At 35.1% G+C, this 18,033-nt stretch overlaps 2 protein-coding genes across 2 annotated transcripts; one reads left to right on the top strand and one right to left on the bottom strand.

Annotated features, from left to right (window-relative positions):
- Window positions 1-6,438: 6,438 nt before the first annotated feature.
- TRIADDRAFT_26083 (uncharacterized protein) lies at window positions 6,439-9,760 on the top strand (the record flags this gene model as incomplete). Its single annotated transcript, XM_002113009.1, has 12 exons — window positions 6,439-6,616; window positions 6,773-6,840; window positions 6,923-6,964; window positions 7,288-7,414; window positions 7,552-7,670; window positions 7,781-7,873; window positions 8,264-8,364; window positions 8,462-8,599; window positions 8,831-8,893; window positions 9,011-9,159; window positions 9,260-9,339; window positions 9,617-9,760. 12 exons carry the CDS (start codon window positions 6,439-6,441, stop codon window positions 9,758-9,760), a joined length of 1,302 nt encoding a protein of 433 aa, XP_002113045.1.
- Window positions 9,761-10,756: 996 nt separating this feature from the next.
- TRIADDRAFT_56787 (uncharacterized protein) lies at window positions 10,757-13,460 on the bottom strand (the record flags this gene model as incomplete). Its single annotated transcript, XM_002112564.1, has 2 exons — window positions 10,757-11,683; window positions 12,030-13,460. 2 exons carry the CDS (start codon window positions 13,458-13,460, stop codon window positions 10,757-10,759), a joined length of 2,358 nt encoding a protein of 785 aa, XP_002112600.1.
- Window positions 13,461-18,033: the final 4,573 nt, after the last annotated feature.

The raw sequence follows: 18,033 nt of genomic DNA, 5'->3' as shown, positions 1-18,033 counted from the left end.
GGAAAATATCTTCAATTGCATAATTTTAAAAATATCGTTACTCAAATTAGAATGCAGTTAAAGTAAAATAGCTCATTAAAACCCAATTCGCTTCAAATATTTATTGAGACTGTAACCATGAATTAATTAAACTAAAAGGATAGAAGCAAATATAAAAACTTACCGATTGATTTTCAATATCGGCATCATATTGCAAACATAGCTCTGTATTCTAGTATAATATAAATCAAGTATATATTAAATCACCACAGTTTAAGCAGGAAGGAAAAAGAATAGAATAAATTAACATTACGGTACATTATGTCAAATATGTATAGTATTTTAAATCTATTATACTTTGATCCTAGAATAAAAATTTTTACTACCTTAATCGAACCAGAATCTACTGCAAAGTGAATAGCAGTCAACCCCATTTCGTTAGCGATACTAACATAATCGTTATTCCCCTTCGATTTGGCTGTAATGATTAATATATTATAGTAACTTATATAATTCGACGCAAAATAGAATAAAAGTCGAATATTGCAATCTTTTCTTCAATAGATAAGCTATACGATAAGTAATTTAGTTTCTATAAACACATATGTTAAAGATATAATAGTTAATGATGCCTTTATCTATTTCTCCATGTACCAAAACACTAAATTATAGATGATCAAAGCAAATAATAAGTAATTAACATGTATATGAGTATACATATATGGACTAATACTGCATTTCTAAACATAAAATTCAGCCGATATTTCGTATTTTATTGCTATAGTAATGGAAATAATCGTGTCTATCGTGCCGTTACCTAAGAGTTTAATTTTGACAAGCCTATCAACATACCATAACGCAATAGAAGTTGTATGATGTCAGTTCTCTTCCGTTTAATTGCAAGATGTAGTGCAGTATGTCCTCCGATATCCTTTCTATAAATATTAGCTCCGTGATGTAGCTGATGAATGTATTTTCCATTAGTATTACAAAAATTAGAAATTTTACATTAAAGAAATAGGTTAGGGTTTGCTAGAAAAATCAAATTGGAATCACTTTAAATCCATTCTACTTACCAATAATTCTACCGATCGAACTGTGCATGATATTGCAGCCAAGTGCAATGGCACAGTTCGTTCTTTATCGTGACAGTTTATTATATGTGGAATGGTTGAGTTGGGATTAGATTCACCCATGATAACCTGAAAGATGTAAAATGAGTAGGAATAATAATGGGCAACAACCACTATATAAAATGCAAAGTAACTAAAACTGTTAGGACGGCAATTTAGTATTAGGGAGAAGACCTGACTAAGGGATAAATACGACATCTTATTTATCTTAGCTTAAAGATTAAGGGTAAAAGCTTACCTCAATTGCTTCATTACAACCATTCTTGCAGCAGATATGCAATGGAGTACGACCTTTTCTGTCGACACTGTCAATACTAGCATCATTTTGGATAAGAGTACGTATAGCATCGCAGGAATTATGTTTAGCAGCTACATGAAGCGGTGATTCTTCACCATCACCAATTTTAATATTTGTTTCTAGATTAGATATCAAATGAAGGTATAAAATTATGATCGAAATTTCAGCATTACAGTAAATGATATTGGATGTGATATAGGCTAACAATTTAACAAGATACTAATTAATTCTATATTTAAAATTCTTTGTTCATCGCCCTTAGTTAGTACTGCTATTTGTGATAGTTTACCTCCTCCATGTATGACTAAACAGTCGATAATATCGCCATGGTTGTGGATAGCTGCTATATGCATTAACGTTAATCCATTTTCATCCGGATAATTAATCCTGTCTTGATGATATCGGGATTTCAACCCTCTTTCCAAATCATCAACTAATCCATTCTTTGCAGCCTATTGCATAGTGTTAAATAGAATCATTCATTTTGAGTGCCAATTCGCGTTTTTAAGGTGCTAGATGGCACTGTGTTATTCAGTTTCCTTTGTACTTTAAGTTAGCTTTGACTCCTTTTGAGATCTATCCATTACTATAAATATTGTAGTAATCATGATCATATTTCGTCATTACAGTAACTGTTTCTCTACTAGATAGCTCGATTGGTTATTTTCTCTATTTGATCGAAATAATTTAATTAAAAATCTAGATTATAACGTTTAAATCAAGAGCAATAATTGTATGTATCGTCACCATCAGTTTCATCTAATGGGCTATTAGACATTTTGAAGAAATTTGATGAAATTTCAATATAGTAAATGGATTCTGTTCCTACGACTATTACCGATGGTAGATATTTCTAGTCAAATACCATCATCATTTGATTACTACAGTGCTTATCGCAGGGACTTCTCGATAATAATAGAATGAGAGAGAGAGAAGGACATTTATTATCGAGAAATTCCTGCTTATAGCTAGTGTATTACAATAACGATATACAAATATTTCAGAACTGGAATAATCTCTTTTATCATATATAATATGATGGTTGATGTATGATTTGTAATTTGATATAGAGTCATTCGCTCTTAAAATACCATGTTTAATTAATGTGGCTATGCAGTTAAGATATGTTATAATTTATAAATAACATGATGATTAGTTTTGAATCCTTGATCCTATCGGTTGTCATTAGCAAATTTTAACAGTAATTAGAGAACGTATACGCTTAAAGTGTTATTCATACTTTTACAGGAATGTAGTATATCAAAAATTACTTATACAGATTCATAAACGTTCCCTACACTATAGTCGTAGTTGATAAATTTATAACTTTAAAGAGCGGAGGATATCAGAAGGGAGAAGTAATCTCTTATAAAATGTGGTAATTATCCATTATGACAACGTTAGAAAATATATCCTACGACACTGTTATAATAGCTTGTGTCGTTAATTGTTGTTAAGAATTTATAATCGGTTCTTTAATTGATTTTCATTGTATTTTAAATGTCCTAATGATGTTGACACTATTCTTAGTTCCGTAGTTGTACTTACTTGATAAACATCTGTTGGACCGACTTTAGTCACTGCCAAGCTTAAACTGATAAGAGAATTGCCTATCAGCTCAGCGGTTCGAGTTTGCTTTTTTCTCTTTTTGTGTGGTTCCGACGTAGATTGATTCTTTCCTTTAAAAATTTGTGTAAAGGGTCGATAGCAAACAGCTGTTGAATCAGAATTTTTCATGTTTTCTTGATCCGATGAATAATCAACGGGGTTTACATCAATTCTATTAACCTTGCTCATTATTATTTTTATTTATTGGCATCTAGTTCGACTGAAAGTAAACCGAGACTAAATGGAATCCCTAATTTTCGAACCTCTTCCGAATCAATTTGTTACGTGTACATTAAAATAATATCTGATCCTATCCAGGTTCTTGTATTGTCTATTACATGCTGCTTATGAGTGGTTATTGGCGTTCAAGTTTGCTATAGCCATCGTGACTTTACATATAGTAGTTACGGTTGTAATATAATTTGCATTTATAATAATGATGTCGGCACAATAACAGCATGTAAAACAATCAGTCAAGGGAGAAAAACACTATTAATTAAAATACATGAAGAATGGGATAGGCCATTATGCAAATAAGGCGTTCATCTAAGATAGAGTAATACTCAATTAGCCTTTGATATCGTATAGTACTCGTAAACGTTCGAGTAGCAGCTTAGCTTGCGATTTGTAAATGGAATTCCATAAATTATCGATAGACCGATAAAAAATATTTTGTAGGTGCAATAATTTGGAATAAACGAAGTTTAGAATGTGTGATTTAGTAGCATTGATTACAAATGGAGTATAAATGGAGATAATTTAACATGCTTGCTTTAGCTTCACCAATGATGATATTATTGTGACATCCGATATTTTTGGACGTTTCGATGCGAAATATAGCTCAAGTGGCTCTATTATAATTCCATTTCTGTATCAAAATTTATTGCATTCTAAGCTTGTAGTGCTTGAAAATTTAGTAGCAGTCATGAGGTTTTCCATTTATCATCGTCTAAATATGTCAAGTACAAAAATAATTTGTTGTTGTACGCTGATAAAGCTAATGATACACCTTTGGACGTTCTGTGTCATGAGTATGGAACTTAAAATTTCACAATCATTCCATTCAAAAGCCTTTCAGTAGAAGCATAAACAACTAGACATATCATAGTGCATCTAGCAGTCTATCAGTCACCATGGATTGCTAAATACTGGTATACCATGGATTACTAGATATATCATAGCGCATCTAGTAGTCCATCAGTCATTATGGATTGCTAGATATACCAGGGAGTACTAGATGTATTAGGGTGTATCCAGTAGTGTTCAGTTTTGAGGTTTCCTATTTATAAATTATCATCTAAATATGCTAAGCATATGATAACTTGCTCTTGCAAGCAGTACAAAGTTAAAGATGCAGCGTTGAGACAAGCTGTGCTGCAAATATGGAATAGAAAATTTTACAATCACTCCATCCAAAAACGTTTCAGATCATTCAGCAGAGCTTGTAAATAGAATAGCTACTGGTATTGAGAAACACTGCCAATAAGCCGCAGATGTTCTACTTCTACCTCGCAATGGGTGTCTGTACGTACTTGCCAAACGGATTTTTTCAAGGGTGCGCCATCTTATGACGGTAGCTCTACGTTATTCATGATTTCTACATACTGCAAATAAACGCGTGAGTATGGGTAGCTATCCAATCAGTTATACCACGACTACACCTTATATATTAATTAATTACATATATATCGATTTTAATAACGTTATTGGCTACACAAGTAGCGCAAAATGTCGCCCAAGTCGACCAGTCTACACACTAATAAAGTGGTGAGGCAAGAATAGTGCCTTGAAAGATTTTGCAGGAACTTGTAGCACTTTCTCTCATCGCTATTGGGACTTCTAAAAGATGAAGAGAAGGTGTATAATCCTTTCTGCAGAAGTAAAAGAAAATTACCTCCATGGTTCATGTCATAAAATTCATATCCAAAGAAAACATCAGCGGATGGTAACCACTTTTCATTATAAATTCATTTATTTATTTATTGGGAGGCTAATGTCAGCTGAGGATGAGAACTAACGAATTGCAGAAAGACTTGACTTTACATACAAGTGGTAAAGTATCATCTGCCACCTTTCAAGTTACTATAGTTTCCTAATTAATACAGTAAGAGCTTCTACTAACACCATTGCGCCATATATGATCATCTACCTTTCCAAATGCGGGGTAGATAACAACCGATTATAGTATTAATTTACTTTTAGTCGACAACACCATTATAATCATCATGATCGAGAGGATATCTCTACTAATATAGGATCTCCTATATTAATGCTAACAGTTCTTTAAGATAGTTCAATTTCGCGACAGGCCCTATCAGGGATTATAATTCATCGAGCAAGAAGGACTGACGACGAAAATTCATTACCAACCATTTGCTCGGGGGCCCTTTTGCTAGTCATTTTAACTGTACCGCAAGACTGGAACCGTACGTCGCACTGTGCACAAAATGCCTAGTAGCTGCTTGAGAACGCATCTATCAACAATGTACGCTTCCAGACGTAGAGTAGAGTTCTTATGATCAGCGATATCACCTTATATCAGCTTGTTCGTTGTTGGCAATCAAAAGTCTTTACTAATTCCTGCCTTTCCTCTTCATGTTTTAATGTTTAGCCGTTGCTGGTAGCATCGAGGTTTTACCTCCATGGCTACTACTGTAATTCCATTAGCGGCAACATCCTATACTGTAGTATAGTAGTGGAACCGTGGTAAAGCACATGATACTGTGGAGAATTGAATTTTCATGGCTTGACTCTGTAAAGTATACTGGCATCAATGGACCAACAGTACTGCATTCCATCATCTAGATCACACACTTTCTTCCACCAAGTTAATACACACTTCTACCTATTGAATTCGATTGCTTATGATCCTCTATGGACGATAATTATTCACTCTTTTCGCCTCGAATTAGATGCTTAAGGTTAGCTGGATTTAGCTATCCGACATCTTTGAAAGGCTAGCTCATCGACAACACGTGACTAACATTGGTAACGGACATCTAGACGAGCGGAATCACTCGAAGCATGAGATCCATGACCAAAACCACAACTGCCATCTATCCGCTTTTGATACCTGGAAGTGGAAATTTCTAATTTGGTGCTAAATATCATCGCTTTAAGTCCTGATTATCGATCGATGGAGTAGGAAAATGTCTTCCAATTTTTTTATTACCAACGAAAAACGGCGAAAAGGTGCCGGTCGACCGGCCAAAAAGGTGAATAAGTTGTAGAATAGGTAGTTTAGCTGGACTGATAGTCATGAAAATGGCTGCATGCATTCTTTCATTCCTGATGATGGAATGAAAGATTATTAATGGGTGGTAGTTACAGATGCAATGTAGTAGATGTAGAGCGATGCTTGATATAAAGTAATATTGAAATTATATTGTGCTATGACATGGTTGATATTGTTAATATTAGATGAAAGGAAGTAAGAGAAATGCTATCGTAGATGAAGAAATTCCAAGTGATGATGAAGAAATACAAGCTTCCACTCATAGGAGCGATGAACATTCAGAGGATGAATATGATAGTGAAACTGCAGAGGATAAGCGCTTAAGACTTGCCAAAGAATATCTTAGACATTTAGAGCAAGAAGGTAGCGAAACTCACTAGTCAGACAATGATGCGTACAATCTTGCCAATAGGCCATGTTTCGTCAATGTGCTGTACACAGCTCAACAGGAAGCACTAGTTTACTATTGTGCACAATTGAATTCTTCATTAATGAATCGGCCCTCTTCTGTTTGCTTAGAATTGCAAGATCAGCAATCAAAAGACACTGCACATGATGCAATTGCACACCGTTTAAAAGAAGAATTTGTAAGGATTACATTAGCTAAGATTTTGATTCTAAATATCATTGATTATAATAGCGCTTCATTATCGCATTTCAATGATATAGTTAGACCACAGTGGAAAGCAACAAAAATTATTATGCGATGAAGTAAGTGCAACTTCGATTTAATTTTTACTTATAAATTGACTGGATAATGACTACTATTCATAAAATAACAACAAAAAGATAATCGGCTTCTTATGTAGATTCTTTATGTTACTTATGATGTGGTAAAATATACTTTTACGATGACTGATTCATAAAATAAGAACAGGAAATAATTAATCGGCTTCTTATGTAAATTCTGTTTCTTACTTGTGACGAGATAAAATATCCTTTACGGTTAAATATCGATATCTAGTTGTTGATTGTAAAATTACTGTTCATCAGCTATTCTAATAGCGGCATAATTGGATCCATTTATTTCACAGTGTATTGAACCAGATCCTGATAAAATCATCAAGTTACAGGGACACAAACTCAGTGTCACTTGTGTAGCATTCTCTCATGATGGTAAATTTGTCTATAGTGGTTCAAAGGATAGTTCTATAATCAAGTGTAAGTCCTCACGCATGAATTGATACCAAAAGAATGGAAGTAATATACTATTTCTATGCACATGATTGGATTGGATTGGATAAGAACCTTTAGTGTTTTATAATTACTGTTAGTTATGCTAATCTTTCATTTTATAGGGGATTTAGAAACTTTTAAGAAAGTGAAAGTATTTCATGGCTTCCATAAAGCTGGCGAAGGGAAAGGACATAAAGGACACATCCTATGTTTAGATGTCAGCTTGGATTGTAAATACATGGTAAGTAATAGCCTAAGAGCTTATACATCACCATTGTCAAGTAACGTTAGGTAGGCTTATTCTACAACAGTATATTGTAATCGAAAATTTGTTAATTACAAATAAAACAGGCGAGTGGTGGGCAGGATAAACTTGTATACTTATGGGATTTAGAGAAGGAAGAAGTTTGTTATATATTTAAAGGACATAAAGATATAATTACGGTTAGTTTCGTGTGACTCACTTTGTAAATTATATTAACGTATTGAACTCCTTACTATATTGCTTACTCATTGTCATTTAACATTCCTGCGCTGGCTTTAATGCCACTATAAAAACTCATAACTAGTGTAAGATTGATATTTCATTGCTTACAAAAGTAATACCGATTAATAAGATTGAATAAGTGAGAAAATCTTAGTATTTTCTGCTAGTAATGTCGCTATTTTGTAACCGTGGTGTACATTGGTTTTAATACATCTTTACAGAATATGTCAATACAACTGCTTACTACGTTATCCCTTAAACTCTTCCTTTATTATATTTGTGTACGAGAATATATGCACGCGCTATTATTCACTAACGCTAAGTTGGATTTTATACATGATGTCAAGGGCTTGCGATTTCGCCATAATTCTCACGAATTGTATAGCACTTCCAAAGATAGATCAGTGAAAGTATGGAGCGTGGATGAAAGGGCATACGTTGAAACATTGTATGTTGCAATACTGTATATGTAGTATTAAACGCTTGGATGACTATATTTAACCGTGGATTGACAGTAAAATGCAACTTCATTTTTTTTTTCATAGATTTGGTCATCAAGACGCAGTTTTAGGTATCGATTGTCTCAGGCGGCAGCGACCTGTTACTGCTGGTGGTCGTGATTGTAGTATTCATGTCTGGAAAATTATTGACGAGAGCTATTTGAAATTCGAAACCAACAAAAGGTTAACTTTTCAAAATAAAATGTGATTTAAATCAATGTTTGACAATCAATCTATCGTAAAGGGTACGTCTTACTCTATGCGTGAAAATATAAAGGTACACGTTGCAAATAGTTCCATTCTCAGTATTCAGTGACAGGTGTAACTCTTGTTGGACAACTACTGACGATAATTGGTTAAATTCAATATTTATTGAACACTTATAATACATGAATATGATACATAAACATTTAGAGGATCCATGGAATGCCTCTGCATGCTTAATGAAGATAACTATCTTTCTGGCACTGATGACGGGTAATGATGCAATTGAAGTATTATGTTTCTAGTGATAAAATAGCTGCTAAATTTTACGTTGAAATATAGTAAAATTGATATTAATTGGATATAACTTTGTAAAACGTGCATTGTAAGATCGCTGATAACATGGAATATTCACAAAAAGAGGCCAACTTTTACCAGAGATAACGCTCACGGATCAAATCCGCAAAGAAACCTTCCAACAGATGATTCTTGGATCATCTCTGTAGCGTCGGTTCCTTATAGTGATCTAGCTATAAGTGGTACATCTAAACTTGATATAATCTTTTCAACTTTCAACATTATCTTAACGTCCAATTTTGCTTTATCGTTCATCACTGTTTTGATCATGAACGTATGCAGGTTCAAACGATAATCAATTACGATTATGGCGAAGCAGCCGTGACTATACAACATTAAGTCCACTTTTTTCTGTCGATGTGGTAAGTTAACTATCTATGCCTCGCAACTGACTCGGCTCATACTGTTGTAAATGTATAAACTGTTCAGTGATGCTTATCCTAAAGCTTCATGCAGAAATCTCGTTTCTCACTGCATATACAATCAGTTTCAATTCGTTGATGTTTTTTTTTCAATAACACTAAAGGTGGTAGGATAGTACAGTAAAATACAATGATATATAAATTACTTGTTTCTACTAATATATCATACATTCAGTTACTATAATTGATTAATAATTGTATAATTTCGACAACACAGCCAGGTTTCATCAATGGACTAGCTCTAAGTCATAATGGCCAATTTATAGCATGCGCTATTGGTCAAGAGCACAAATTAGGAAGATGGTGGCATTTACAGCATGTCAAGAATTGCGTATGCATTATCGATTTGCGAAATGCTTGATCAACGATGTATTATTTGGAATAGAATAAAAATGAATGACAATTTTATCAGAGTTAAAATTAATTGTGAATCTGAAATTCTTGCTCCATATTGATATCTATTCAGTTAAAATGAACAGATTTATTCCAGGTATAGCATTAAGAAGTCCTTTTACGTTTTTAATATAAGTTTAGAGATTTCGCAGGTTAATGCATTTAAAGTGAAAGGTATCCGTAAATAATTGCCGTTATCAGCATAATATGCCAGGACAATTTTGTAAAACAACCCATGACTCCAAACTGTTATAAAGTTGGAAAAACTATTGAACTTGTTAATTAGTTACTTTTTTGGGTATGATTGACACATAAACTGTAAAGGGTAACATGATAATAATAATAATGATAATATTAATAAGGCGACTATGATCGCTCATCATTGTTACGTCTAGACTGATAAAGCAATCGAGATGATAACATGACATATGGTGAATAAGATTGCCTGGTCATTCTCGAAGTTGATTAGTTATACATTTGAGTAATAATAATCAATAAGGCCATTTACTGGTGATTAACTTCTTCAATCACGATAACAGTCTCCAATCGGAATGAAGCCTTCCACAACGATGTGAAAACCAAGTTAGGTACATCTACGTACTGTTGATATGCACAGCAAGTATTAGTAGATAAATTGTTGTATTCCACATCTTTAGTCAAGTCAATAAGGGCGGAAATAAACTATAGCAAATAGGTATCTCAATTAAAACATTAAATTACATGTCTACTTTTAAACGCTGAATCCAAATTATAAGGTGAAGAAATCTAAACGTCATAGCGAGAGAGAAAAAAAGAAAGTCATAAAATTATTGATACAATAATGGTGATTTTAAAAAAAAAATGACTCCTTTACTGATTATTCCAGTGAAATGAAAAACTTGATTTTTTTCGGGGGGATGCCATAACCACGAATATTGATCATTAATACGTCAATTTATTCATAATGATAGTAGTAATAACAGGCCTAAGCTATCAATACTTTAACCATGATCAATAGTAAATGATCTTGCGATAAATATCCTTGATTTATACGCGGATATGCTTCCATCAAGTGATTATTGGAAAACTGGCATGGTGGAAAGACATGAACAATACACTCTACATTATCAGCCATTTCCAACATAACAACACCGGCAGCATCCTTTTGTCGCAAATACATTACCAAATTGCGAAATTCACGACCAGTTAGATTGGCATCGTCTTCAGGCGATATCTCATCTTTAGTAAATTCATTTCGATCCATGGCTAGAACGTAACAAAAGTTGGAAGGTCCAGCATTTTCAATTCTTTTATTCACCTCACCTAATTTTTCATTATCAAGACGTAAACGTTGTGTAATTCGAAATGGACTTTGAGGACTTGACCAATCGATGTTATCCATAATTGAATCAGCAAAGTCCATACTTCCTGATACAAAAAACAATCTAGTCATAAATTTACTACTTTTAAGTAAAAATGAAGTATCCCAATGTTTAAATTTCTCTTGTATAATGAAAGATGTTAATCCATCGGGTGCAGTATTTCCTTCATATTCAATCGGTGATTCTTTATCGGCTGATGATGCACGCATTAAGGCGTTATTCTTATCATTGGAAGGTGAGCGCGGTTCATGGATCCAATCTCTCTCTTCTCGGTTATCCCTTGTTTCATCATCGGCGTGAATTGATCCTTCTGGTGTATATTCTCTTCTTTCACGATGTCGATGTGGTTCATCGTAATTACTGTAAGACGATGATGAAGGCCTAGGAGAAGAAACCCATTCTGTGCTTTTACCTCCAGCGCTACCAGGTCTACGATCATGGCCAGAATGAGGTGAATAGGGTTTCCTATTACTTCTTCTACCAGCATAATCTTGGCGCCTTTCTTCACTTCGACGACGAGGCACAGGGGGCTACAAAGTGGATAACAATAAAACAAAAAAAAATATCTATCAAATCCAAAAATAGTCAATTGGTATGTCCCAATTCTATTTGATGTTTTCATTTATGTCATCCATTATTCATTTACTGCAATAAATTGTAGTGTACGACAAGAAGCTATAGACGACAGTGGTATAATAAAAAAAAAAAAAAAAAAAAAAAAGAATGGAAAAAAATAAAAATACAGTACAACGCAATGCTATGTCATCATTACGATCATTACCAATGGAAAGATCTATTTTACATCTTAATTAGTATTGATCAGGGCAGAAAAAAAAAAGAAGCCATGACCATTAATGGTGTTATTGTTTAGCTTACATTATCTCGTTGATAGTAGTCATCACGATGGCTACTACTACTGCGATCGGTATACGATCGTTGGTTGTAATAGTCGCCTTCTTCTCTTCGACTACTACGCGACTCGACGATATCATGATGGGAATCATTACCATCATCGTCATCATGGCGTTGCTGACGATCACGAAATGATGTAGCAGTAAAATATTGATGTTGTGTATCCACATATTCGACTTCGACATGGCGTCCAGTACGGCCGAAAGTATTATGAGTTAATTCTTCAAATGCAGCTTTGGAAGCATCTACGGTAGCAAATTCCACTTCAGCATATTTATTATTCTTGTAATCATAATCGACTTCACGTAGCGCTCCAAAACGATCGCATTCTTGCTCAATGCTATTTCGATTGATCCATGTTCCTAAACCGCCAAGCCATAATCGCTTACTTGGATAAACTTTACCGTAGCCAATTTTAATACGATTTCTACCCAAGACATTGCCATCCATTTCACTCTTGGCTTTATCGGCTTCACGAATTGTGGCTAACTTGATAAAAGCATAACCTACAAATTGGCCACGATGTCGCTTGACATCCATATCGATGATAGTATAACGGCCAAAAATACGGCGTAATTCGTAATTGCTAATGGATGTATCTAAGTTGCCGATAAATAAAGTTCGATTGGGGATATCTTCCAAGAATTCCATTTGCTGTTGTTGATTGTTATAGTAACCGCTACCAGAACGATTGGAAGTGATAGGGGTATTTCTGCGGCCACCTTGTTTCCAATCTTGGCGTCGGTGTGTATTACTGGATTGTGAGTAATCGTCTTCTACATCGATACGACTTGGATATTGCCTTCGATTATCACGACCCCGATTGCTATAGAATTCGCTGGAATCATCGCTTCGAATATCGTCCATGTCATCTTGAGGATTACCTTGGTAATATTCAACATTGACAGGGCGATCAAAGACATAGATTGAATTTTGTTCGCAAAAACTTTTGGCTTCACGACATTGTGTATTATGCTTGAAATTGATTACACCATATCGACTTTTACCAAAACCCTGGACATGAATGGATGGTTGGCCAAATTTTTTAAATTGATAATACAATTTATTTTCAATATCTTCATCGCTACGATCTCGAGGTAAATTGGTAATTTTCAATTTTAATCGTGCACTTGTATCGGTATCACGTCGATGGCGATCGGGATAACTTCGATGCGATGGAACTTCTACTACTTTACGCTTGATACGATCATCCATATTATGGTAGCCACTGCTATGTTGAGAATGATGATAATTAGGCGATCTTGACGATTGTGGTTGAGATGGTCGGCCAGGAGAAGCCATTCGTTCACGTTTGCCATACATTGCTGATTGACGATCATGCCTAAGATCGTGACGAAGATCACCGGAGAAATCTCTTCCTACCTTACGTTTCATGCTGAATTCCTTACGATACAAACAACGATCAATTGCCTTCAAACCTACTACGATCGATGATGGGACAAGAAGCTTTCAAAGTGCTACGTTTCTTTTCCTTTTTTTCTCCACCTCTATTACACAAATAGCGGCGAAATGCAATCCAAAAAAAGAGTCGAAAAGAGATCCAGCCACGCTGCTGCTTCTTCAGTCAATTCCACTGGAATAATGAGTGTCGATGTGCCAATACAGTCTGCCCTTGTCCTCCACTTAGCCCATACATTTCTCTAATAGGAAAGCATCGGTTTGGGTTACAATACTCTTGACACTAGGCCATACTAGACTGGGAAAAAGGGCAAGGCGATGACCTCTATTCTTCACCTGGGCCCTCAATCAAAATGGCGGCCACAATAGGATACAGTGCGCATGCCTGGATCTTAGTACTGTATGCGTGGTAGTATAGGACTGTAGAGAGCGATTGGACAATAGAGGAGAGAGTAGGGTATGAGGTAGTCGTGTGGAAAAGACTCTTTAGTACAGCAATCGACGGGCGTACACTACATGCTATCATGGATCATCGCTTATGCCGGTTAGAAAGCAATGGTTGCTGGCTAACCCTTTGCTTTCCATGCCATCATTGGCATACAATCAGTTGCCATCGACAGTACGGTATAGGATAGAAAATGGGCCATTTTTATCTACAATACTGTACAGTAGAGACCCTTCAAATTCGACAACTGGACACTTGACATGGTCATCATCCACCGATGACTACATGTCAAGTCCTTGCTGGTCTACGACCTGCAAATAAAGTCATCCATTGATACAAGCCTCCAATCCACTGTTTATTCCATGCAAAGCGCCCATTACGTTGAAGCATGGACATGCCATAACTAGGGTATATACTACAATGAATGTCATGTCAATGGATTCTCTTCCTTTTCTTCATGCATACTGAAGTAGTGAAGGGAAATGGACCCATGCCGAAATGCTGCATGGGTCCATCAAAACGGCATAATTAATCAATTCATCAATCGACTGCAAAGAGACTGGAGGATAGTCTAATATTCTGTCAGTCTGTCGATGAAAAAACAATGCATTAATTACAGTACTGTAATTCTTAGTCCTGTGTTTCCATCCCTTGACAATACAGTACAGTACACTATACTGTACTGTACGTTCAGTGCAAAGTTCAGTGCACAGTATAGTACTGAAATGCTGCATAGTCCATTAATTAAAACGGTATAAATCATTAATCAACTTCAAAGAGACTGTTCATGTTAAACACTGGGATAGTCCAATATTCTATCAATCTGTTGATTGATCATTATGAGTCCTGTGTTGACTTTACAGCCCTCGATTACAGTACTGAAATCAGTGTACTGTAATTAATCGACTGCAAGGAGACTGTGGGACAGTCCAATGTTCTGTCAGTCTGTCGATGAAAAGAAAAAAAAATAAATAATATAATTAGTCCTGTGTTCACCTAATGCAGCCCTCGACTACCTACAGTAGGGCAGAGTACAGTACTGAAATACTGCATGGTCCATTAAAACGGTATCATTCATTTAATCGACAGTTCAATGTTCATGCAAAACACTGTTGTGGGATAGTCCAATATTCTATTACTCTATCGATGAAAAAATAGTAATTAATTATTATGAGTCCTGTGTTCACTTTAATCGACTGCGAAGAGACTCTTCAACGTGTTCATGTATTACACACAACACACAGCTGTGCGATAGTCCAATATTCTGTCAGTCCGTCGATGAAAAAATAATGAATTATTACTGTAGTCCTATGTTCAGTACTGTACAGTACAGTACAGTACAGCTCTCGACTACTCCACTGTACTGTACTGTACAGTACTGTGTACTGAAATGCTGCATGGTTCATTAAAACAGTATACTGTACTGTACTGTACTGTACTGTAATTAAACGACTACAAAGAGACGGTGGGATAGTCCAATGTTCTGTCAGTCTGTCGATGGAAAAAATAATTATTATGATCAGTCCTGTGTTCACTTTACAGCCCTCGACTACATAGAGATAGTCCAATATTCTGTCAGTCTGTCCATGGAAAAAAAAATAAATATAATCAGTCCTGTGTTCACTTTACAGCCCTCGACTACATACTGTACTGTACAATAAACTGGCTTTCAATCTTCCCCTTAACCTAGCCTAACATGACTAAGATTGTAGAGTTCATAGTCCCTGTCATAGATTACTATTTTTTTGTAGTAGTCCATGTCCCTGTTCAGTGCTCATGGTGCAGCTTAATGCTGTGCTTACTTCCCTGTCGTTAGATACAAATTTTGACAGCGAATGCATTGAAAGGACCGCAACAATACAGTACTGTACAGTATATGATGTAATAACGAATTTTATCCATGATAAATGCAGGGATAACTCAAGGGGGAAAAAGTATCTATCTTTTCCCTCTGATAGAGAGTTAGTTAGAATACTGTAGAAGTCGAGTTAATCCATCGTAGTCCGATGCTCTGTCAGTCTGTCGAGAAAAGCATTTGTTTTAGGGCCTCTAGCCTTTGCGATTCCAAGGAAATCCGCTGTTGTCGAGTGGATTGAATGCTTTTCAACTTGCAATTGGTTTTATTTACAGCTGAAAATAGCAGTCATTCATTATAATATACTGTATATATATTACAGAAATACTAGTAGAATATCTCGCTCGTGACACTTCACGTACAGTGCGTATGCTGGAGTATTTAGTATGGACTACTAGAAATTGAAACTAGAAATTGAATAAATATTTTATAAAGAATTTCTAGTAGGCCATGACTTAATTTGGGACCCGACGTAAAACCCTGCTATAGACCAGTATGACGACGTGACGAGTAATATGTATGGTTAGACCGGCCGTACATGTACGGCTGACTGATAGTTTGTATTAGAAACTTGAAATTAATAAAATTGACTCAATACCGCAATAAAAAAACATCGAGCGCCAATTGCTCAAGTCTGTCCTGATCTATCTTCGTCAATTTTAGCCAAGTTTAAAGTCTATTTCTTTAAAATTTAAAGATATAATTTAAGGCTGAATATCTTTCAACCATTTTGGTCTTATATATATATTTACAGTAAAGACGCGCATACTATCATCTTATCTGAAAGATATACGCGTAGAATTATTTTACATGACTAGACAAACACCCTCCCTGCCCACGATATTTCGCTAATTTGCCCTCAAGATACAGAGTACTACAGTACGATACCCATATGCAGTAGTTAGTCGTGTGTTGGCGTTGATCGATCTGATAAAAGAAAGTATTGGTCTTTCTATATTAGTCTATCGAGTCTGTAGTAATGAGTAATTCAAAAGTGTTTAATCGCTAAGCATGAATTTAGCAAATACTCGATGCCCACTTTATGAAAAGCTTTATTATAGCTGCTGTAATATTACAATACGTTTAAGGGTAATGTTACAAGTTAAGATGATCATTAGTCGTTGTCTATGGACGATTAAAGTATTGTGAAATATTTATGCATGAAAATCATGCATTACGAAAATGATCACAACGTCAAATATGACAATATCATTGTCTGTCTTTATAGTCCCTACTTTCTTAGTCGGGATAGACAAAATCTGCCTACTATTCCAAGGCATTTTAAAATTGTTTCAACAAGCAAAGACTGCAAATTGACTATTCTGCAATGTAACAAAAACAAAAATTCTCATTGCCATAATTTCTACCAGAATAAAAACATAGAGTGAGTCCAAAGTTATATAAAAATATACCGAGTTGGAACAAAATAAATTTACAGCATCTGACAATGTAACAATTGACAAGCTTACAATAAACGAGCGGCATTTCCATACAGCAGTAGATGCAATCATGCTCTACAAGTCAATTTAAACTAGGGTAAGTAGTAGGTACAGTACACCTATTATTTTATCGTCAGAATTTGCGTTTACTATGCTACCCGGTAGCTAACGGCATTAACAACATATTGCTTGCTTTAACAAATACAATAGTTTCTGTAAAAATTCACTTTTGATGTTATACAATCGTCACATCGATTAATCATGAATAGTAATAAAATTGCTTAAAGCTCTAAAAAATTTGTACCGCTTGCCAGCTCTCGTTGGACATAGTAACTTACTTTACTGGGGCGCGGCGCTGCAATATCAGTCTATCTATTACTAAGAAATATTCGCATATGGCTGCCATTGCTATTTTCTTTCTCTATCACTTGCTCTACACGCGCATAGTTATAAGTATAATCGTTAATACTGTACACGGCTCGCTTTACATACGATTCTCGGTTAACTAGTAGCAAACCCTTCCGTACTATGGCACATCTTATTATTATTTTTATACAATATATATTATTTCTTGCAAATTCATAATAAACCATATATGACAGCAAAGTATTTTTCAACTTAACTGAGCTAACAATTCTAGTCAATATATATGTATATATACTGTAGCATAGTATTTCATACCAAAACACGCAACCACTTTGTGCTAAATCAGCGTTTTAACTGGTACTAATATCAATCAATCACGTCTCAAAATTAAAATTTTGATTCCATCATTTAAAAAATCCACCAGCACAGAGATCAGTTGTTTAC

Source organism: Trichoplax adhaerens, genomic scaffold (genome assembly GCF_000150275.1).
Source record: "Trichoplax adhaerens TRIADscaffold_5 genomic scaffold, whole genome shotgun sequence".
Classification (NCBI taxonomy): Eukaryota; Metazoa; Placozoa; class Uniplacotomia; order Trichoplacea; family Trichoplacidae; genus Trichoplax; species Trichoplax adhaerens.
Note: the sequence above shows the minus strand (reverse complement) of the source record. Positions and strands in the feature narration are given on the sequence as shown.